Raw genomic sequence first — 22,345 nt, 5'->3', positions numbered from 1 at the left:
CTTGTCCTGCTGCTCGACACCCTTATGGAAAGTCCCTCTGCAGCCTTCCTGTAGGATCCCTTCAGCTACTGGAAGGCTGCTTTAAGGTCCCTCAAGACAACCCCAGCTCCCTCAGCCTATCCTTAGAGCACAGATGTTCCAGCTTTTGGATCACATTTGTGGCACTCTGGACTGACTCCAATGATTTCATGTCCTCCTGATGGAGACACCAGAACTGGAGGCAGGATTGGAGGTGAGGTCTCAGCAGAGCAGAGTCAAGGGGCAGAATTCCCTCTCTTGCCCTGCTGGCCACACTCACCTTGATGGAGCCCAGGACACAATTTGCCTTCTGGATTGCATGAGGGCACTGCTGGGTCCTGTTGAGCTTCTCATCAATCAACAACCCCAAGACTCTTTCTCCAGAACTGCTTCCACCCCACTCTGCACCCAGCCTGTATCCCAAGAGATTCTTTCTGCTAGTGACAAAGCAATGTAAGGTCTACTGCAGGTCTTCAAAAGTTACAAGCTTTGTAAAAGATAATCAGAATTTGCTGATATTTGACCATGAGCTATGAATAAAATAGGAACAAATACTGCCTAAGTAACAGAAAAAAGCTCAGGATCTGCAAGGGCTGTACAGACAGGAATGGGAGAAATGGAGAAGGGGATAATTATGGCATCTAAAACTCTTCAAAGGGTGTGCTCACAACAAGGACCAGCTTGCTAAGATCCTTCTGAAATGCCTTTGTAATTCCCTAATTCCAAGTAAAATGATTTCTTTTCACTCCAGGGAATAAAAGCAAAAACCCCAACATAATCCAAAATGCTGTTTAATGGTGGCTGGATTTTACCTGGTAGTCCAAAATTTGCATTCTAAGAGATTCCACTTCCTTATCTCTGTGCTGCTGGCGTGCCTCCAGAGCTTCCACTTGCATTTTGGCTATATCAGAGAGTTCTCTTAACCTTGCAGAGAAAACAAGAGTATTGTGTCACCCCACACCACTGAGTATCTTCCCAGACTAAGACAAGATGTTGATTATATTTGACACCTTTGCTCTTTTCAGCAAACTCTTCTCTACTCTTCAGGGTCCTTGTTATGGTAATTCTTCTACACTGCCTCTCAGAGTCTTCACAGGACATCTTCCTGCAAGTTATCTACAGGTCTGATAGCAGTAACTGACTCCAGGAACACAATGCCATGGTTTCTACTAGAGCTAAGCATCTCCATCCCCTATTTCTCTCCCACTTTAGGACATTTAGTAAACTGCAGAAGAAAAAGGCTTGGGGGTGTTGATGGAGGAGAAGCTCAACAGGAGCCAGCAGTATCCTCATGCAGAAGGTTGGAAGAGATGATCTCTGAGGTCCCTTCCAACCCAAACCATTCTGTGACTATGATAAATGCTCCCAATGTTTCATCCTCAATTCCCTTCTCTGCTTCCTCAAATCTAATCCCTCATTCTCACTGAAAACATCCTCAGAGTTGCTGCTGTTCCAGGAACACAGCAGGATTTACGTTAGTTACTCAAAGACAAATGTCCCTCTCAGCAGATGGCTTTTCAGTTTATGCACCCAAAGCCCATCTCACAATTTTTAGTCAGTAACAGTTCCCCCCCTGCAGTTTAATCCTTGAGGTATCTATGCCTCTGAAAACAAGCCCTGAGATTGCCAGGCATTTAAAGGAGGCTGTGGCACAGAAACAACACCAACTTTAATCAGGCTGTTTCTAAAACCCTAACAGTAAGTATTTCAGAGCACACTCACCCACATCTACCCAGGCCAGCACTTCAATTCCTTGCTCAAGTCACAAGAAGCAAATGACTTTCTTTATGGCCATGAACTGAAAAAAGCTTCATTTTTCCCAATTTCAATTCCAAATTTGGCATGTATGACCAAGCAAAATAAATCAGGTGCTAGGTCATAGCTAAGTAGTGTATTCCATAAGCCTAAGATGTTCTGCATGCTTCCAAACATGCTGCACCAGAAACCTGCCACTTCAGCACTTACTTTGACACTTCAACCTTGAGCTCCATCTCATGCTTCTCCAGCTCCATGATTTTTTGCTTGTCTGCATCACTCACTGCCTTACTCACACTCTTGGACAGTTCATCTCTCAATTCCTGTTCCACTTTCTGTGCCTCCAGGTTGATTTTGGTGAGCTTAAAAAAGAGAAACACAACAAACCAAACCCACAATCAACCACAAAAGCAAACCCAAACCAAATGGCATCCTAAGCACACAACTGCTCCCAAGCCTGCAAAGCAAAAAGCACCTCCAAAAGTACCATTTTAAGTCACTACAATACAGAATTCATCAGGTTGGAAAAGACCTTCAAGATCATCAAATCCAACCTATCACCCAACACCATCTAATCAACTAAACCATGACACTAAGGGCATCATCCAGGCTCATTTTAAACACTTCCAGTGATGGTGACTCCACCACCCCCCTGGGCAGCACATTCCAACAGCCAATTACTCCTTCTGGGAAGAATTTCTTCCTAACATCCAGCCTAAACCTCCCCTGGTGCACCTTGAGGCTGTGTTCTCTCATTCTGTCACAGGTTGCCTGGGAGAAGAGACCAACCCCCAACAAAAAACTATTCAGCTTTGGTCAGAACCCAATCTCCTTCCTCCCTCTTTAAATGCCCTGCTTGCAGCACCCACAAATGGGCTGGGAAGATGTGGCAAATAAAATCTGCACAGCTTTACCTCAGCAAACTTGGTTTCCAAGTCAAGATTACGTTCCTCCAGCTGCTTCAGAGTCTTGCCCAGGTGCTCATACATGCGCTGGGAGTGTTCTGCTCTCTGCCTTTCGTTCAGCTCCTTCATTTCCAGCATTGTGATCTTCTTTGATATGGACAAAATCTCGCTGTTGGTTATTGCTTTCGTGGCCTTGTCCATGGCATTGTCACCCCCTACACCAACAGAGAAAGGTATGCCAATCATGGCACACATAACCTGCTTGACTGTGAAAACTACCTGCCCCATGAAACAGAACCTGAGTTTTGCTTTATCTTTCTTGGGTGACTTCATCAGACTTCCACTATTACTATTTTGGGGTTGCTCAGCCTAGAGAAGAGAAGACTCCAGGGTGACCTTCTAGCTGCCTTGCAATACCTGAAGGGATGCTACAGGAAAGCTGCAGAGGGACTTTTCTTAAGGGTGTCTAGAGACCAAGGGGGAATGGTTTGAAGCTGAGGGAGAGTAGGTTGAGACTGGATCCTTGGAAGCTGTTTTTCAGTATGAGGGTGGTGAGACTTTGGAATAGGTTGCCCAGGGAGGCTGTGGATGCCTCCTCCCTTGAGTTGTTCAAATGCAGGTTGGATGAGGCTTTGAGCAGCTGGGACTAGCTGACAGTTGTCCCTGCCCATGGCAGGGAGGCTGGAGTAGACAACTTCTGAGGTCCCTTCCAACTTAAGCCATTCTATAATTTGTGTGTATATATAAACCTATATACAGAACACTTCTCTATATTCAACTGCCAGCCTGAAGGTGTGCTTATCTTGCCTTATTACATATCAGAGAAGTACCTAATTTAAATACAACATCACAGAATCATGGAATTGTTTGGCTTGGAAAAGGCCTCCCAGATCATCTCAGAGGTCTTTTCCAACCCCAATGACTCTGTGACTACTTTTCCACAGGACATACCACTTGATTTTTCATGCTGTAACAGAACTTCCATACTTGCCCAGTTTAGCCATCTGCTCCCAAGCCTGTTCCACAGTGTGAAGCTTCTCCTTTGTGATCTCCAGCTCCTTACTCAATGAGTTCATCTGCGACCTCAAGGACTCGTTCTCACGCTGGGTGACAAGAACAGGACAAGGAACAATTTAACTGCAGCAGAGCTGATGTTTGACATGAGCATTTCATTCAACATTTAAACTACACATACCTGTGCACACCCCATAATCTACACATATGAGAACAGAAGGGCTCAAAGTTTCCTCTTAAGTGCAAAAATGCTACTCTTGCCTCTCTGTGTTGTATCTTAGTGCCATGGTGTCTCACCATGAATGTTGGTCATCACTCACTGTGGCTCCTCCAGTGCTCAGAATTAAAATGAAAGCAAAATTAAATGCAATTGAAATGTAAAAGTCTCTTTTTGTCCCACTAAATACCTCATTAATTAAATACCTCATTAAGAATGGGAAAGGAAGGTTGTTTTAACAGGGCTTGGAGTGGTAAGACAAGGGAGGATGGATTGAAACTGGAAGAAAGGAGATGGAGAGTGGAGATTAGGAAGAAATTCTTTCCAGTGAGAGTGGAGAGACACTGGAACAGGTTGCCCAGAGAGAGGCTGTGGATGCCCCCTCCCCAGAGGTGTTCAAGGCCAGATTGGATGAGACCTTGAGCAGCTTGGGCTGGTGGAAGATGTCCCTGCCCATGGATGGTCTTGAAGGACCCCTCCCACTTAAACCATTCTACAATTCTATGACAATTTGACAGCAGGACTGACTCCAACATCTCATACAATCATAGACATGTTCTGTTTGGAGGAGTCCTTTAAGATCATCAAGTCCAACCTTCAGCCTATGATCACCATGGCCATTAAACCATACCCTGGAGTGCCATGTCCATGCACTTCCTGAATGCCTCCAGGGATGGGGACTCCAGAAGCAGCCTGTTCCAATCCCTGACCACTCTTGCAGGAAAGAAACTGTTCCTCATTTCCAACCTAAACCTGCCCTGGCACAAACTGAGGCAGTTCCAGCACTGGGACTTACCTTCTATCTTTCCATCAAATGAAACACAACAATGCAGACTGAATGTATAAAGAAGTTTTCCCCTTCCTTTAGGGTTGAAACACAAGACAAATACTACCTCCATGTGATCCATATTCGTTGTCCTTTGGACCAGCAAGTTGTCCTTTTGCAGCATGTCTCTGTATTTGGCAGTTAGGGCATTGTACTGCTTATTAGCCAGCTCCAGCTCAGACAGGGGGACACTGCCATCCAAAGCTTTTTGCAGAGCTGCAATCTTGAAGCTGGCCATTTCCTATGAAAATAATCAACAGCCAGAGTTACTTCATGGAATCACACAATGGCCTAGGTTAGAAGGGACCTCAGAGATCCACCCTCCTGCCATGGGCCCAACCTGGCCTTGAACAACCTCAGGGAGGAGGCATGTGCAGCCTCCCTGAGCCTCACCACCCTCACACTGAAGAACTTCTTCCTGAGATCCAGTCTAAACCTACTCTCTCTCAGCTTAAATCCATTCCCTTTTGTCCTACTGCTAGGCACCCTTATGAAAAGTCTCTCTCCAGCCTTCCTGTAGGATTCCTTCAGGTATTGAGAGGCTGCTAGAAGGTCCTCCTGGAGTCTTCTCTAGGCTGAACACCCCAGCTCCCGCAGCCTCTCCTCATAGAAGAGGTGCTCCATCCCTTGGATCATCTTTGTGGCTCCCCTCTGGACTCCTAATGTCCAACCTAAACCTCCCCTGGTGTAACTTGATGCCAATTCCTGTTTTCATATCAGTTGTACTAGGAAAGAAACCAACCTCCACCTTGCTCCAACCTCCTCTCTGGGAGCTGTAGAGAGCAATGAGGTCTCCCCTCAGCCTCCTTTTCTCCACACCAAACACCCCTAGTTCCCTCAGCTGCTCCTCCCCAGCCCTGCTCTCCAGACCCTTCCCCAGCTTTGTTGCCTTTCTCTGGACAGGCTCCAGCCCCTCAAGGTCCTTCTTGAAGTGAGTGGCCCCAAACTGAACCCAGCATTCAAGTCCCCAAATGGACTGAAGCCAGCCTCTGAGGTACTTATTTGAATACAGAATATTTGGACAGAATTTCTCCCAGCATTAAACAGGCATTTAGGTAACAAATTGAAGAAATTAGTCCTGCTCCCATTACAAAAACCAACCCCAGCTGTACTGATTGCCAGCTTGTGGAAACACCAAGGCAGCAGGCTGCTGCTATAAACTCTACCTTGAATCGCTGCAGGTTCCCAATCCTGCCCATAACTGCAGCCTCCATTTGGGTTATCTCAGCCTTGAGTTTCTCATTTTCCTTCCTGAGATGCCTTTCTGCTTCAAGCACAGTGGTGTACCTCCTGGTCAGGGACCTCTCATTAACTTGTAGAACAGTGATCTTCCTGTTAGTTTCTGCCAGGGCTTTCTTTGTTTCATCAGGATCCAGCTGAAGTGCACTGAGTAAATTCTGTGAAAGAGATTTTGTTTTGTAAGTCAGACTCTGGTGGGGGAGGTTTAGGCTAGGCCTTTAAAGTTCTGTCACAGGCTTTGAGCAGAAAAGCAGCAAAATACAAATAAATCACAGTTGGGTGTAAAAAGGAAAACTAAAGATAATTCCAAACAGTTTCATTGGAGAAATGATCTGCTACAAGACTGGCTGTACCAAACCAGTCTTTCTTCTACTGGGGGCTTCTCTTCTCTGCTCACTTTGCTTGGGAGAGATTGATCTGCTTTTGCTGACCTTGGCTGTATTACTTTGGAGAGCAGCCAGGCAGAAAGGGACCTGGGGGCACTGGCTGTCAGCAGCTGAACATGAGCCAGCAGTGTGCCCAGATGGCCAAGAAGGCAAATGGCATCTTGGCCTGCATCAGAAATAGTGTGGCCAGCAGGAGGAGGGAGGTGATTCAACCCCTGTACTCAGCACTGGTTAGGCCACATCTTGAGTCCTGTGTCCAGTTCTGGGTCCCTCAATTCAAGAAGGATATTGAGAGACTTGAAGGTGTCCAGAGAAAGGCAATTAGGCTGGGGAGGGGTCTGGAGCACAGCCCTGGGAGGAGAGGCTGAGGGAGCTGGGGTTGCTTAGCCTGGAGAAGAGGAGGCTCAGGGGAGAACTTCTGCTCTCTACAACTCCCTGAAGGGATGTTGTAGCCAGGTGGGGGTTGGTCTCTTCTCCCAGGCAGCCAGCACCAGAACAAGAGGACACAGTCTCAAGCTGCACCAGGGAAGGTTTAGGCTGGAGATGAGGAGGAAGTTCTTCCCAGAAAGAATAACCATTGGAATGTGCTGCCCAGAGAGGTGGTGGAATCACCATCCCTGGAGGTGTTCAAAAAGGGACTGGATGTGGCACTTGGAGCCATGGTTTAGTTGTCAGGAGGTGTTGGGTGACAGGGTGGACTTGATGATCTCTGAGGTGTTTTCCAACCTTATTGATTCTATGATGCTATGATTTTGGGCCAGTCTAACCACTGCTTTCTCTCTGCTCCTTGCTCCCTTTCGGACAGAGGGTGGTGGGGATCAGAGGGACAGTTTCCCTCTGACCAGAGGGATTTTTGTGTTGTTTGTTAATTGTAAATGTATGTAAATCCTGTACATTTTGTACACATTCATTGCATTCCATTGTAGATTGTAGTTTTGCCTGTAAATACATCTTCAAGTTGCTTCCAGCAGAGCTGGTCTGGCAAAGTTAATGTTGGGAGGAGGGGAATTACAACCCACCACATCTTGGAATCATAGAATTATGAAAGTTGGAAAAGAACTCTAAGATCATCAAGTCCAACCACCAACCCAACACCTCCATGGCCAAACCATGGCCCAAAGTGCCATGGCTACAGGTTTCTTGAACACCTCCCAGGGATGGGGACTCCACCACCTCCCAGGGCAGCCTGTGCCAATCCCTGACCACTCTTGCAGCAAAGAAATTGTTCCCAATCTCCAACCTAAGCACAATTTCATTGATCATTCACAGCCATTAATTCAGAGCAATGCTGAAGGTGAAAATGTTCACCTGATCCCAACCCAAAGTCCATCCTGCCATGTAACTATGTGTGGATGCAAACTGTTAGTTACATTCCATTAAGAACTCAATCAACCAATCAATTCTCTTCTGATTTGAATTCAGCAACATATTTCCCAGCTGGTAATTTATAATATTTTATAAACCCCTCAGTTCTGTGCCTTAAAAGTCTCTCTGAAACATGAAAGCAACAGAATCACTTACAGAATATGCCTTTAGTTTGGTAGCATCCTGTTCTTTTTGCTCTTCTAGCTTTTTCTTTTCCTCTTGCAGCTTTTCTGATTCCTTCTGCCAGCTTTCCTTGTGACTAAAACACAGCAATTAGATATTTTCATATAGATTGAGGGAATAAGGCAAAGTGCAAGCTCCTGCATCTGGGTTGGGGCATTCCTTGATGTCAGTCCTGGCTGGGGGATGATGAGATTGAGAGCAGGAAAGGACTTGGGGGTGCTGGTGGAGGAGAAGCAGGACATGAGCCAGCAATGGGCACTTGCAGCCCAGCAGGCCAATGGCATTCAGAACCCACCTGGGTGTACTGCTGTGTGTCCTGCCCTAGCTGATCCTGCTTTGGCAGGGGGGTTGGGCTGGATAATTTCTCAAGCTCCCTTCCAACCCCTACCGCTCTGTGATTCTATGACAGATGGAGTACCTACCCAAGAGCAGCAGCTTTGATGACACTAACCAAACAGCAGCAAAGCTTGTATTCAAAGTTCCTACCCATTTAGATGGTTGAACTCAGAGGAGGGAACAATACCTTTGATATTCTTTATACAGCAAGCCTTGCTGATGACGAAGCACTGCAAATTTTCTCTTGTAGCCTTCTACTGCCTCTTCAAATTGCTGCAGTAACTGCTCTTTATTTTCCAGTTCCTAAAGAAAAAGATTGATTGATACAGATTTTAAACACAAAAAGAAACAGGTTTCAAATGTGAAAGGATTAATTGAAATCCCTTGGGTTTTCCAGGGAGATGCTTTCATGAGAGAGGGCAGGCTGCAGAGGAGGGCAGCAAAGCTGGGGAGAGGTCTGGAGCAAAAGCCCTGTGAGGAGAGGCTGAGGGAGCTGGGGCTGCTTAGCCTGGAGAAGAGGAGGCTCAGGGGAGACCTTCTTGCTCTCTACAACTCCCTGAAGGGAGGTTGTAGCCAGGTGGGGGTTGGTCTCTTCTCCCAGGCACCCAGCACCAGAACAAGAGGACACAGTCTCAAGCCGTGCCAGGGGAGGTTTAGGCTGGATGTTAGAAGAGGTTATTCCCAGCAAGAGAGATTGGCCATTGGGATGTGCTGCCCATGGAGGTGGTGGAGTCACCAACCCTGGATGTGTTTCAAGGTGGCTTGGATGTGGTGCTTGGGGCTATGGTTTAGTGGTGAACCTTGTAGAGCAGGGTTCTGGGCTGGACTTAGTGATCCTGAGGGCCTTTTCCAACCTGTGTGATTCTGTGAAATGAATTACCTGTACAAGATGGATTAGATATTCATTCAGAGAATTGATGACATTCAGACTTGAAGGAGCCATTCCCTCTGGGAGAGTCACTGTTTGGCAGACAGCACTGGCACCTTCTGCCCGACGTAAGGAGCTTATTTCATGGGTCAGTTGTTTAATCTAAAGAAAAGGAACAAACAAACCAACAAAATCATAAAGAAGTAGCTCTTGCTATTCAATTACAATGGAATTGAATTCAATTTAAAAGACCCAACAACTAATGGCTGTTGGGAACAAGTCCTGCACCACGAGGATGGGGGAACACTGGAACAGGTTGCCTACGGAGGCAGCCGAGGCCAAATCCCTGGGGATATTTAAGGTCAGGTTTGACAAAGGCTCTGAGCAACCTGACCTAGTGGAGGATGCCCCTGCTCACTGCAGGGGGGTTGGACTAGGTGACTTTTGGAGGTCCCTTCCAACCCAAACCATTCTATGAGGTGTTAGGTATTAGGCAATAGGTTGGACTTGATGATCAACCTTTGTTGATTCTATGACTCTATGCAAACAAATTGTTTTTCCTGTGCCACACAGGTTTGTTATTAACAACCTAACTGACTTGGACCTGTATCCTAAAGGATTCCTTTTAAAAAGATGAGGTTTTGGAAAGAATCATGGCAGTTACTATTTGGTAGGTTACTCTAAACAAGTCTTTGCCCTTCTACTTAACTTCTCAAAAGCTCTCTGCTTCTCTGAGATCACAGAATCATAGAATGGCTTAGATTGGAAGGGATCTTGGAGGTCATCTACTCCAACTTCCCTCCTATGGGCAGGGACACCTCTCAGCTAGACCAAGTTGCTCAAGAACTCATCCAACTTCACACTGAACACCTCCAGGGAGGAGGCATCCACAGCCTCTGTGGGCAACCTGTTCCAGAGTCTCACCAGCCTTGTATTGAAGAACTTCTTCCTAAGATCCAGTCTAAACTTACTCTCCCTCAGCTTCAAACCGTTCCCCCTTGCCCTGTCTAGATTCTAGGCACTCTGCTCAAAGCCTGCAGTATTCATGGGGTTGTTGTGACTTAAGTGCAGAACCCAGCACCCAGCTTTGTTAAACCTTGTTGAGCTGACCTCTGCCCATTGATTCAGCCTGGCCAAGTCCCTGTGCTGAGGCTCCCTAGCCTCAAGCAGATCAGCTCTCCCACCCATCTTAGTGTCATCTGCAAACTTACTGAGGGTGCCCCAATCCCTTCATCCAGACCATTGATAAAGATATTAAAGAGAACTGAGCCCTGGGGAACACCACTGGTGACCAGCCACCAGCTGGAGTTAACTCCATTTCCCCACCCACTCTTTGGCCCTGGCCATGTTCCAAAACTAAAGTTAACATTTAGAAGAGGAAGACTTTAATTGAAAATGGACAAACTGGTAAAGCCAACACATGAATCTGATCACCATTTGTATCATTAAACTGTTCCCTGAAGCACCTTATAGACTGTGTGGGTTTGATACCTTTTCATTTGCACTTGCCAGCTGGTTAGAGGAATTTGCGGCCTCCTTCTGAGCCTCTTTCAGCTCTTGCCTCAGCTCTGCATTTCGTCCTGTAAGTTGGTCGACCTGAGCTTTCAAGTGCACTCCCACATCACACACCCCCTCTGAATTCCTGGATTCCATGGCCTGATCAATTCACAAAACAGAGAAGTTAAAAAAAAAACCAACAAGGGGCAGAAAAGCTTTATTTTTCATAAGCACCTGGAGCCCTCCAGTTTAGAGTAGTGCAATCAGCAACAAGCATCAGGTCCTCATGCTTTGAAATCTGCTTCTCCATTTCCTGATGCTGTGTTTGCCAGAGACACAGACTGAAATTCTTTTTTGTTGGTTGGTTGTTTGGGGTTTTGTTTTCGTTTCTTTCCTGTGAAGATGTTTGAATAAAGAGGTTTTTCATTTAAACACCTCCTACAGGTAGAAGGCAGGCAAATGAAAGCTTGCCTCAACACGGTGGCTGGGACAATAAATCTGCCAAAGACTTTTTGTGTTCTGCAGCTGAAGATTTATTGTTTTATAATATCATAGTATCAGTCAGGGGTGGAAGGGACCACAAGGATCATCCAGTTCCAACCCCCCTGCCATGGGCAGGGACACCCCACACTAGATCAGGCTGGCCACAGCCTCATCCATATAGGGGTTTTTTTTTTTGGCTATCTCTCTTCATTTTTAATTTGCATTTTGAAAGAGGTAGCACACTATGGACTCCTCCTTGTAACTAAGCAAGCTAGCATTTCATTAAGCAACAGGCCAGTAAGTGAGGAGGAAGGAAGAAAAGGCTGTAAGTCCTATAAAGCTAAGTAACACTTGGAAAAGCAAGCTCACATTAACCAAACGATCCAGGGTGGGGATTACTAATGCTGTCTCTCCTCCCTTCACACCAGGATCCTTCTGCACTTCCTTCACAGCTTGCAGTATTTCTTTCATTCCTTGCTCCAGGTGTTTGTTCTCTTCTGACAGCTCTTTCACTGTAACAGAAAGGGTAAATGTGTCTAAAAGCACTGAAAGACTGAATTACCATCTTTACATTAAAGCAGCCTAGGATGTTTTATTATAATGCTTCTTGATTTGATACATAAAGAGAATGTTCCTATCATGTATAGAGATTACCAACCAGGAAGTGAAAGGCAGAGCTGCTAGGGACATCCAGAGAGGGTGTTTACCTGGAGAAATACCAAGAGAACTGTCACAGAATGGTAAGGGCTGAAAGGGACCTCTGGAGATCATTGAGACCAGCCCCCCAGCCAAAGCAGGATCACCCAGGGCAGGTTACACAGGAGCACATCCAGATAGGTCTTGAAAGTCTCCAGAGAAGGAAACTCCACAACCTCTGTGGGCAGCCTGCTCCAGGCCTCCAGCACCCTCACACCAAAGAAATTTCTCCTCAGGTTGAGGTGGAACTTCCCAGGTTCCATTTTGTGTCCATTGACCCTCATCCTACCACTGGGCACCACTGAAAAGAGCCTGGCCCCTTCCTCTCGGCACTCCTCCCTCAGAGACTTCTAGATATTCATAAGATCCCTTCTCAGCCTTCTCTTCTCCAGGCTAAGCAGCTCCAGGGCTCTCAGCCTTTCCTCATCTCACAGATGTTGCAGTCCCTTCAGCATCCTCATAGCCTCTGCTGGACTCTCTCCAGCAGGTCTCTGTCTCTCTTGAACTGGGGAGCCCAGAACTGGACACAGTATTCCAGATGTGGTCTCACCAGGGCTGAGCAGAGGAGGAGGAGAACCTCTCTTGACCTGCTGGCCACACTTTTCCTGATGCACCCCAGGATGCCATTGGCCTTTTTGGCCACAAGGGCACATTGCTGTCCCATGGAGAAGCTGCTGTCCACTAAGACTCCAAGGTCTTTCTCTCTTTCCAGCAGGATGACCCCTAGCCTGTGTTATTCCTCCCCAGACAGCATTCCTGCCCAAAACAATACTGAAAGGCTTCATAGGAAGACATTGTACTGTATTAAATCTTCCAGTTTTCAGTGTTTCCTGCCACTTTTTTCACTTCTTCAGTAGCCTGTCTGCCTGCCTTTCACACATGCAGAAATGTGACCACCTTGGAAATGTTTGGCTGTAACAGGGAAATGATTGGGACCACACAACAACTAAATCAGCAACTTATCTGCAAGTATAATATTCCCCAGTTGGAAAACAGTGAGTTTGCAACTCACATTTAGATTGCAGTTTGGCCATGTCAATCCTGTTCTTCTCCAAATCTCTCTCTCTCACACTTAATTCACTTGCAAGATCTTCATTCTAAAGAAACAGGCAAAGAAAACACACAGAAAATGGTAACTGAGGCTTTTTCACCAAGACTCTGTGGTTAAATGGGAATAAATGCTTGCAAATCTTGTTCACCAGGGGAATTCCACAGAGTCTAAAGCAAAGTGACATGCTCTACAGAATTCAACAGCCAGAGAACCTCACCTTCACAGCAAGACAAAAATAACATGCTTTTTATTTTGGAAGAGAAATGCAGGAAGTTTGTGCACTTGCTTTATCCCAGGATCATTTGGGCTGGAAAAGACCTTTAAGATCATCAAGTCCAACCTTTCTTTAACAGTACCACATCTGGGGCTAAACCATGACCCTCAGCACCACCCTTTTAAACCCTTTCTAGGGATGGGGATTCAACTACCTCCCTGGGGAGCTTGTTCCAATCTTTGAGAACCCTTTCAGTGAAGGCATTTCTCCTGAAGTCCAACTTAAACCTCCCCTGGTGCAACTTGAGACCTGGGGTGTTCCTGGCCAAAGGAAAATGCCCAGAGCTGCTGGCTCTGCTCACTTCTGCCCTTCCCCATGTCTCAGGAGAGAAGGCAGTGAGCATCACATCTCTCTTTGGGTCTCAAACATCCAGGTGTTCCCCAGTCTCTGAAAGGTTTAATCCTGATGCTTATGTGGGTCACACACCAGTATCTGAGGTGGAGCCATGGAGCAGGGAGAAGATAACCTCTCTAGGGTAGATGCCTCAGCTCCCTAGGGTTTTAGGACAGCTACAGACAGAAGACAGAGCCACCCTGTGCTGGCTGTCCCAGGAAGAGGAAGTTGCCCTGGGGCAGGCAAAGCAGACCTGCCAGTATCAGCATTTGGGAAGGGAGCAGCTTCCTTCCCCTGCTTCCAGGAAGGAGGGCTGGCAGGCAGGGTAGGTCCTGCAGGCCCTTCAGATATTCTAAGGGCATTTCGTTGCTTCAAGTGACTTTGGTGAGGGAGCTGCACCCCAGACAGGGCCATGTCAGCTGCTGGCAGGCCCTCAGCTGGCTGGAAGGAGAGAAGATGCAGTAGCCACCCTGGGTGGTCTGAGGTATGGAGTACCCACAGCACCTACCTTTGCTTTTAATTCAGCAATATCATGTCTGTGCATGAAATCCAACTTCTTATCCCTTTCCTCCTCTTCAGTCAAGCCATCAGGCAGCTGCACACCCACACCACTCAATCCTAATTGCAAGTAAATGTTCAAGCAAGAGTTTATTAGGAAATTCTTAATTAGCCTGTGAGTTTTTAATTGGTCTGAAAGCAAGGGAATATATTCCACTTAGGATAGCTGAGCTCCACTTTTCTGCCTGCAAAGGAAGGAGCTGCAAACCTTCCCTTTTGAGCACAGGATGCTTCCCTGGGTGGCTCAGAATTGAAATGTCAAGACTTCTTTGAAACACACAGAATAGATTTAGTGTAAAAGGATTGTATAGATTTACTGGAAATCATGGCAAGATCATAGAAACATAGAATCAATAAGGTTGGAAAAGACCTCAGAGATCATCAAGCCAAACCTATCACTCAACACCTCCTGACTAACTAAACCATGGCACCAAGTGCCACACCCAATCCCCTCTTGAACACCTCCAGGGATGGGGACTCCACCTGGGCAGCACATTCCAATGGCCAATCTCTCTTGCTGGGAAGAACTTCCTCCTCACCTCCAGCCTAAACTTCCCTTGGCACAGCTTGAGACTGTGTCCTCTTGTTCTGGTGCTGGTTGTTTGGGAAAGGAGACCAACCCCCACCTGGCTACAACCACCCTTCAGGGAGTTGCAGAGAGCAAGAAGGTCTCCCCTGAGCCTCCTCATCTCCAGGCTAAGCAACCCCAGCTCCCTCAGCCTCTCCTCCCAGGGCTGTGCACCAGACCTCTCCCCAGCTTTGTTGCCCTTCTCTGGACACCTTCAAGTGTCTCAATGTCCTCAAATTGAGGAGCCCAGAACTGGACACAGGGCTCAAGGTGTGGCCTAACCAGTGCTGACTCTGGGGGCAGAATGACCTCCCAGCTCCTGCTGGCCACACTATTATTATCATTATTATCATCCTGCATGTGAGATCCACAAGTCAAGGACACAACTCTCAGTGATGCATTACAAGCCACCACATCTCCAAAAGCTACTGGGCTGTAAGACTATGGAGATGCAAAAATCACTCCCCTCTTCCTACAGATCGAGTGAAATGTCTTTGGCCTTGCAGTTTAGACCTGTAATATGTTCTACCTACTCATAGCAGTTAGTTCAGCCAGCAAGCTCTGGAAAGGACAACTTAGAATGCAAAGGTCCTACCTGTTGTTGCAACTTTCCTCCCTTTCTCCTGAGCCAACTTCCGAACCTGTTTTTTCAGTTCAATTCTTTCCTCTTCCAGCCTCTCAATCTGCAAAGGATTAGTCACAGGTCAGGGCTTCATTTTGCTCAAACACATTCATGTTCTGTAGCAAAAAATAAATGGGGTTTTCACTTGCCTCTTGCAGAAGAACCTGGTTTTCAGCTCTGTATTGCTGCTGCTTCAGTGTTTTGCTGTTCCTGAATTCATTTAAATCAATCATGGTCTTTGGCTCAAGACCTGAAACACAGTGTATGGTGTCTAAGTATTCATGCAAGAGGAACATTCATTGTTGTTAGAATGGTGTTAATTGAAATTAGAACATGACTAGTAGGAGGTGTCCATCCCCATGGTAGGGGAGGGTTGGACCTAGATGATCCTTAAGGTGCTTTCCAACCCAAACCATTCCACAAATCAATGAATTAAAAATCAATGTTGGTAGTTAAATACAGATGAGTATTCTATATGTATATTTATACATACACAAAAATCCTGGAGTGGCTTAGGTTGGAAGGGACCTCAGAGATCATCTACTCTGAGCCTCCTGCCATGGGCAGGGACACCTCTCAACTAGACTCAGCTGCTCAAGACCTCCTCCAACCTGGCCTTCAGCACCCCAGGGAGGCATAAACAACCTCCTTGGGCAACATGCTCCAGAGGCTCACCAGCCTCATACTGAAAAACATCTTCCTAAGATCCAGTCTCAACCTAGTCTCCCTCAGCTTCAAATCCCTTGTCCTATTGCTAGACACCCTGATGAAAACTCTCTCTGCAGCCTTCCTGCAGGATTCCTGGTACTGGAAGGCAGCTCTGAGATCCCCTTGGAGTCTTCTCTTCTCCAGGCTGAACAACCTCAGCTCCCTCAGCCTCTCCTCACAGCAGAGCTGCTCCAGCCCTTAGATCTCCTTTGTGGCCTCCTCTGGACTCTCTCCAACAACTCTGTGGAACAACTCTGGAAAAGACCTGAGAGGTCATCAAGTCCAACCTGTCACCAACACCTCATGACTACTAAACCAGGGCTCCAAGTGCCACATCCAATCCCCTCTTGAACACATCCAGTGATGGTGACTCCACCACCTCCCTGGGCAGCACATTCCAATGGCCAATCTCTCTTGCTGGGAAGAATTTCTTCCTCACCTCCAGCCTAAACCTCCCCTGGCACAGCTTGAGACTGTGTCCTCTTGTTCTAGTGCTGGTTGCCTGGGAGAAGAGACCAACCCCCTCCTGGCTACAACCTCTCTTCAGGTAGTTGCAACGAGGTCTCCCCTGAGCCTCCTCTTCTCCAGGCTAAGCAACCCCAGCTCCCTCAGCCTCTCCTCCCAGGGCTGTGCTCAAGGCCTCTCCCCAGCCTCATTGCCCTTCTCTGGCCACATTCAAGAGTCTCAATGTCCTTTTCTCCTACTTTCCTCACTCAGTGCAACCTGGAAGCCATGTTCAGTCAGATCCATTCACCTTCAGCCAGGCAGTTTGTCCTAAGCAGCTAAAAATACTTGCAGATATGAGCAGAACATACAACATCATTTCCAAGTGGTTAGCAGCTATCCATGGCAATGTTACTTCAATTCCTTCCCAACAAATTAACTGAGGACAGAATGGATGTCTCGTACCTAAACGCTCCCTGAGTTCTTCATTTTCATCAAGCAAATCATTTATTTTAAGTTCAAGTTTATTGACTTCCTGAATCAATGTTTCAATCTCATGATCTTGTACTTTGATTTGCCTTTTTAAAGCTTTTATTTCAGCAACAGCCTCTTCCAAACCATATATTCCCTGTAAAAACCCAAATGGAAAGTGAAAGAAAACAAAACACAACAACAACACAAGAAAAAAACCCAACTGATAGGAGATGTAAGAAAAGAAATGATGAGTCTGGCACCCTTAAACAGGTGAGGAAAGAGGGGGAAGGAAAGAAAGGATGAAGCTGTCTTTCATCATTAAGCAAGTGAGGAAAGAGGGAAGAAATTAAAGGATGAAGTTGCCTTTTACCATTAAACAGGGGAGAAGAGAGGGAAGAAAATAAAGGATGAAGCTGCCTTTTATCATTAAACAGGGGAGAAAAGAGGGAAGAAAATAAAGGATGAAGCTGCCTTTTACCATTAAACAGGGGAGAAAAGAGGGAAGAAATGATGAATCTGTCCTTCATCATTCAATAGGTGAGAAAAGAGGTAAGAAATGATGAATCTGTCCTTCATCATTAAATAGGTGAGAAAACGAGGTAAGAAATGATGAATCTGTCTTTCATCCTTAAACAGGTGAGAAAAGAGGTTTTTTCACCTTGTGTTCTGCACTACCCATAGGAAGTTGCTGGACTTTGAGCCTTTTGACTCAAAACTGAGCCCTCTTGCTGCATGATTCTTCAGAGACTCTTTTGAGTGCACAATTACACTTCAACAGACTTCAGAAGCCCAAGTGATTGTTACAGCTGAGATGGGAAAGTTGCTAAGTGTGGCTCACAAAGGGCATGCATGGGAAAGGAAAAAACCCCAACCCATTAGCATCAAAAAATCATTAGCTTCATTTCTAATCAGAACACACATAAAGACCAAAAGGATCTAAAAAATCTGACAAAGTAAGCTGTCCACTCTGACTAATTGGTTACCTGTTCGTAGTCTCTCATTCGCTTCAGGGTCTCAACAAGCTCTTTATCCTTTTCTCTAGCATCTGCTTCAGCTAACTCTGCTGATTTCTCAGCCTCCTTCGTCCTCTCTTCTAGCATTTTCAGTTTTTCTTGCATGTCCTCAATATGATTCTGCTGAGCAAGAGATGAGTGACCTGGAAAAACAAACCCAAACAACAAAAGACCTTGATCTGGGTACAGTTCAGCTAGGCAGCTCTTGCTGTCAGCCACGCGTGAGTCCTGTGTCCAGCTCTGGGCCCCTCGAGACAAGGGAGGTGTTGAGATGCTGGAGGGTGTCCAGAGAAGGGAGATGAAACTGGTGAGGGGTCAGGAGCACAGCCCTGTGAGGAGAGGCTGAGGGAGCTGGGGGTGCTTGGCCTAGAGAAGAGGAGGCTCAGGGGAGACCTCATTGCTGTCTACAACTACCTGAAGGGAAGTTGTAGGCTGGTGGGGGTCAGTCTGTTCTCCCCGGCAACCAGCAACAGAATGAGAGGACACAGCCTCAAGCTGTGCCAGGGAAGGTTCAGGCTGGATGTTAGGAAGAAATTCTTCCCAGAGAGATTGGCCATTGGGATGTGCTGCCCAGGGAGGTGGTGGAGTCACCACCCCCGGAGATCTTCAGGAAAAGCCTGGATGAGGCACTCAGTGCCGTGGTCTAGTTGATTGGATAGGGCTGGGGGATAGGTTGGTCTGGATGATCCTGGAGGTCTCTTCCAGCCTGGCTGATTCTATGATCAAGTAAGAAACTCTTCACCTGATGTTATTCATAGACACATTGAATAGTTTGGTTGGAAGGGAGCTCCAAAGGTCATCTAGTCCAAACCCCCTGCAGTCAGCAGGGACGTTCTCCCTTAGATCAGGTTGTTCAGAGCCTTGTTAAGCCTGATTTTGAATATCTCCAGGGATGGAGCCTCAATCACCTCCCTGGGCAACCTGTTCCAGTGTTCCACCATCCTCTTGGTGCAGAACTTCTTCCTAACAGCCAAGCTAAATCTCCTCCTCTCTAATTTCAAACCATTGCCCCTCATCTTTTCACTGCAGGTCTTTGCAAACAGTCCCTTTGCAGCCCTCATGTAGCCCCCTTCAGGTACTGGCAGGCTGCTTTTAGGTGTTAGGCTGAGCAACCCCAGCTCCCTCAGCTTGTCCTTGTAGGAGAGGTGCTCCAGCCCCCTGATCATTTTTGTGGTCCTCCTCTGGACCCACTCCAGCAGGTCCATGTCCTTGCTTTGTTGAGGGTTCCAGAGCTGGATGCAGTACTCCAGGTAAGGTCTTGCATCTAAACTGCTACCTAAATAAAGTTACTGGTCATAAATAAATGGAAAGTCTTTAGAAAATGTTTACTAAAATGGGAATGAACAGAAGAATTAGAGACTAATATTACTCAAATGCTGTGAAATTCCACCCCCCCCAATGTTTCTAGGAATAAAGAATGCACAGAAGATTGTGGGTTTCTTATTTCTCTTTCTATAGGCATGACAGGAATGGATGTCTCTAGAGAAGAGAATGTCCTTATAGACATTGAAATGGTCACACTACCTTTATCTTTCTGGAGATCATTTTTTAACCCCTCCATCACAAATGCACTTTGCTCCATTTCTCTGGTGTACTGTTCAACCTGCTCAGTGAGCAACCTGATCTGAGCATCTCTGTCTTGCACACCCTGCACAAAAACACACACACACACACGAAAAAGAGAGCCTCCATTAAATTATTCTTCTTTACTAACAGGCAAGCTACCAACAGGAACCACCACACAGGAAATGAAGGAATTCAAAGCAGCTAAAACAACAAATGAAGGAATCCAAAGTGGCTAAAGCAGCAAATTAAGAACTCCAAAGTGGCTAAAGCAGCAAATGAAGTGGCTAATGAAACATGTTACAGAACATCCAATATGCTGTACTTACAACATAGAGATCAGATATTATCTAGAAGTTGAGGATAGAAAGGCAGAGCAGGAAAAACAAAAGAAAGAGTAAAAATAGAGCATTCAAACAGACACACACAGAGACTAAAAGCAGTAATTCAGTAGATGAATTTTGAAGGGAGCCTCTCTAGGAGGCTCCTGAAAAGATTCAGGCTTCTCACAGCTTCCTCCTCCAGCTTTTCAGAAGCCACATCACCATCATGTTTTGTTTTGCTTGCATGGACATCCAGAAACACAGAGTGACTGGGAAAGTTTCATAGAATCAATAAGGTTGGAAAAGACTTTAGAGGTCATCAAGTCCAACCTGTCACCCAAGACCTCATGACTACTAAACCATGGCTCCAAGTGCCACATCCAATCCCCTCTTGAACACCTCCAGGGACGGTGACTCCACCACCTCCCTGGGCAGCACATTCCAATAGCTAACTACTCTCTCTGGGAAGAACTTTCTCCTCACCTCCAGCATAAACTTCCCCTGGCACAGTTTGAGACTGTGTCCTCTTGTTCTGGTGCTGCTTGCCTGGGAGAAGAGACCAACCCCCTCCTGGCTACAACCTCCCTTCGGGTAGTTGTAGAGAGCAAGAAGGTCTCCCCAGAGCCTCCTCTTCTCCAGTAACTTCTACTGGGCTGTTCCTGTGCATCCCTGAACTTCAGAGCTCTCAGAGAGACATTAATGTTATTTTTTCCCCCATTTATCAAATAAAATAAGGAAAACCATGAAACTTCTGTATCTCACCTTACTTCTCATTCTACAAGGGCTCATACATGTCACAGCACATTTATTTACAAACCTTGAAGCAAGACAGGAAATCATCCTGCTGTCATTTGCTATACTTTCTACAGTGTCAGCATTCCTACTGGGCTGTGGGATTTAGATATTTATTCTTTTTCAGTTTTTCAAGGGTTTTTTTTTGCATGAGTGTGAGAGAGGTTTAAATTCTATCTAGCTTTTCCATGGGCTGAAAAAAAGGCTTGACAGTATGGCATTAGGTGAGACACAGGAAGACAGAAAAATAGACAGCAGATAAGAATCTTCCTTGACTAACAGCTTTGAAGGAAAGAAACTAAGCTATCATAGAATGATGGAATTGTTAGGGTTGGAAGGGACTTCAAGGATCAGCCAGTTCCAAATCCCCTGCCATGGGCAGGGACACCTCACACTACAGCAGGTTGCTCACAGCCACATCCAGCCTGCCCTTAAAAACCTCCAGGGATGAGGCTTCCACCACCTCCCTGGGCAACCTGCGCCAGGCTCTCACCACCCTCATGGAGAACAACTTCTTCCTAACAGCCAATCTCCATCTACCCAGTTCTTTTTTTTTTTTCCATCCCCCCAGTCCTATCACTCCCTGGGCACCCCAGCTTTCTTGTAGCCCACTTCAGACTCTGGAAGGCCACAGTTAGGTCTCCTCAGAGCCTTCTCCTCTCCAGACTGAACAGCCCCAACTCCCTCAGTCTGTCTTCATAGGAGAGGTGCTCCAGCCCTCTGATCATTTTAAAACCATCAAATCATGGATGCTTAGATATTCAAGCAACCACTCCACTAATAGATGAAGTAAATATGGCAGTAACAAAAGCCTCTACCCAGAGCCCAGCTCATACACACAACAAGAGAAGTTTCCTCTGTGTAGTTTCTGTTATGCTAATTCTGCAGTAGAAGGAATGAACTTGTCTCATAATTCTCAAGCAATATTTGGCATATACTAGGAAGAATAAATTATACATCTTCTGCTGTTGGCCAGCTATGAAGACTAAAGAATTATTTGTTCAGTAGCATATTTAGTGATTGATAATTTTCAGGTGTGTGATGTGACCATACCTGCTGAAGGGCCATGATACTGTTTCTGTCTACATCAAGTTGGGCCATTTTCATTTTCTCTTTCAAGTTCAACACCATTTGCTGATACTCTAGCAGTTCATCATCTTTTGCAGCTAAGATTTTCTGAAAAGAAGACAAAATACCATCAGAACTCTTGAAATAGTTCCTAAAAAACACCAAAAAGGACAAAAAAAAGGTAGGAATATGTACCTTCCACTCTTCAACTTTTTCATTCACAGCTGCCATGAGTGGATCATCTTCCTCATTCCTTGCCTTCAGCTCATCTGAAAGCTCCTGAACCTAAAAATGAGATCTGGATGAGCATCATCCCAGAATATATCTACAAAACCACTCCATCAAACAGGTATCATTTCATAGATTCATAGAATGGTTTGGGTTGGAAGGGACCTTAAAGATCATCTAGCTCCAACCCTGCTGCCTTGGGCAGGAACACCTCCCACCAGCCCAGGTTGCTCAAAGCCTCATCCAGCATAGCCTTCAACACATCATAGAATCATAGAACCAATAAGGTTGGAAAAGACCTCAGAAATCAAGTCCAACCTATCACCCAACACCTCATCACTAACTAAACCATGGCTTCAAGTGCCACATCCAATCCCTTTTTGAACACCTCCAGGGACGGTGACTCCACCACCTCTCTGGCAGCACATTCCAGTGGCCAATCTCTCTTGCTGGGAAGAACTTTCTCCTCACCTCGAGCCTACATCCAGGGAGAGGGCATCCACAACCTCCCTGGGCAGCCTGTTCCAGTGTCTCCCCA

The 22,345-nt window shown here is 46.2% G+C and overlaps 1 protein-coding gene across 1 annotated transcript in view; it reads right to left on the bottom strand.

The window, feature by feature from the left end:
- CEP290 (centrosomal protein 290) overlaps nucleotides 1-22,345 on the bottom strand; it is a 57,123-nt gene that overhangs the window by 26,487 nt on the left and 8,291 nt on the right. Inside the window, exons 11-30 of the mRNA XM_054167692.1 lie at nucleotides 21,775-21,864; nucleotides 21,565-21,687; nucleotides 19,358-19,481; nucleotides 17,804-17,976; nucleotides 16,812-16,974; nucleotides 15,344-15,444; nucleotides 15,168-15,255; nucleotides 13,955-14,064; nucleotides 12,801-12,885; nucleotides 11,462-11,604; nucleotides 10,604-10,768; nucleotides 9,125-9,274; nucleotides 8,432-8,547; nucleotides 7,882-7,984; nucleotides 5,902-6,132; nucleotides 4,803-4,976; nucleotides 3,670-3,781; nucleotides 2,688-2,893; nucleotides 1,984-2,135; nucleotides 831-942 (exon numbers count right to left, since the gene is read on the bottom strand). Coding sequence (XP_054023667.1) covers nucleotides 831-942; nucleotides 1,984-2,135; nucleotides 2,688-2,893; nucleotides 3,670-3,781; nucleotides 4,803-4,976; nucleotides 5,902-6,132; nucleotides 7,882-7,984; nucleotides 8,432-8,547; nucleotides 9,125-9,274; nucleotides 10,604-10,768; nucleotides 11,462-11,604; nucleotides 12,801-12,885; nucleotides 13,955-14,064; nucleotides 15,168-15,255; nucleotides 15,344-15,444; nucleotides 16,812-16,974; nucleotides 17,804-17,976; nucleotides 19,358-19,481; nucleotides 21,565-21,687; nucleotides 21,775-21,864 — 2,721 coding nt within the window. The remainder of the gene's footprint in view (nucleotides 1-830; nucleotides 943-1,983; nucleotides 2,136-2,687; nucleotides 2,894-3,669; nucleotides 3,782-4,802; nucleotides 4,977-5,901; nucleotides 6,133-7,881; nucleotides 7,985-8,431; nucleotides 8,548-9,124; nucleotides 9,275-10,603; nucleotides 10,769-11,461; nucleotides 11,605-12,800; nucleotides 12,886-13,954; nucleotides 14,065-15,167; nucleotides 15,256-15,343; nucleotides 15,445-16,811; nucleotides 16,975-17,803; nucleotides 17,977-19,357; nucleotides 19,482-21,564; nucleotides 21,688-21,774; nucleotides 21,865-22,345) is intronic.

This window comes from Dryobates pubescens, chromosome 15 (assembly GCF_014839835.1).
Source record: "Dryobates pubescens isolate bDryPub1 chromosome 15, bDryPub1.pri, whole genome shotgun sequence".
NCBI lineage: Eukaryota > Metazoa > Chordata > Aves > Piciformes > Picidae > Dryobates > Dryobates pubescens.
This window is presented reverse-complemented; position numbering and strand designations above follow the sequence as displayed.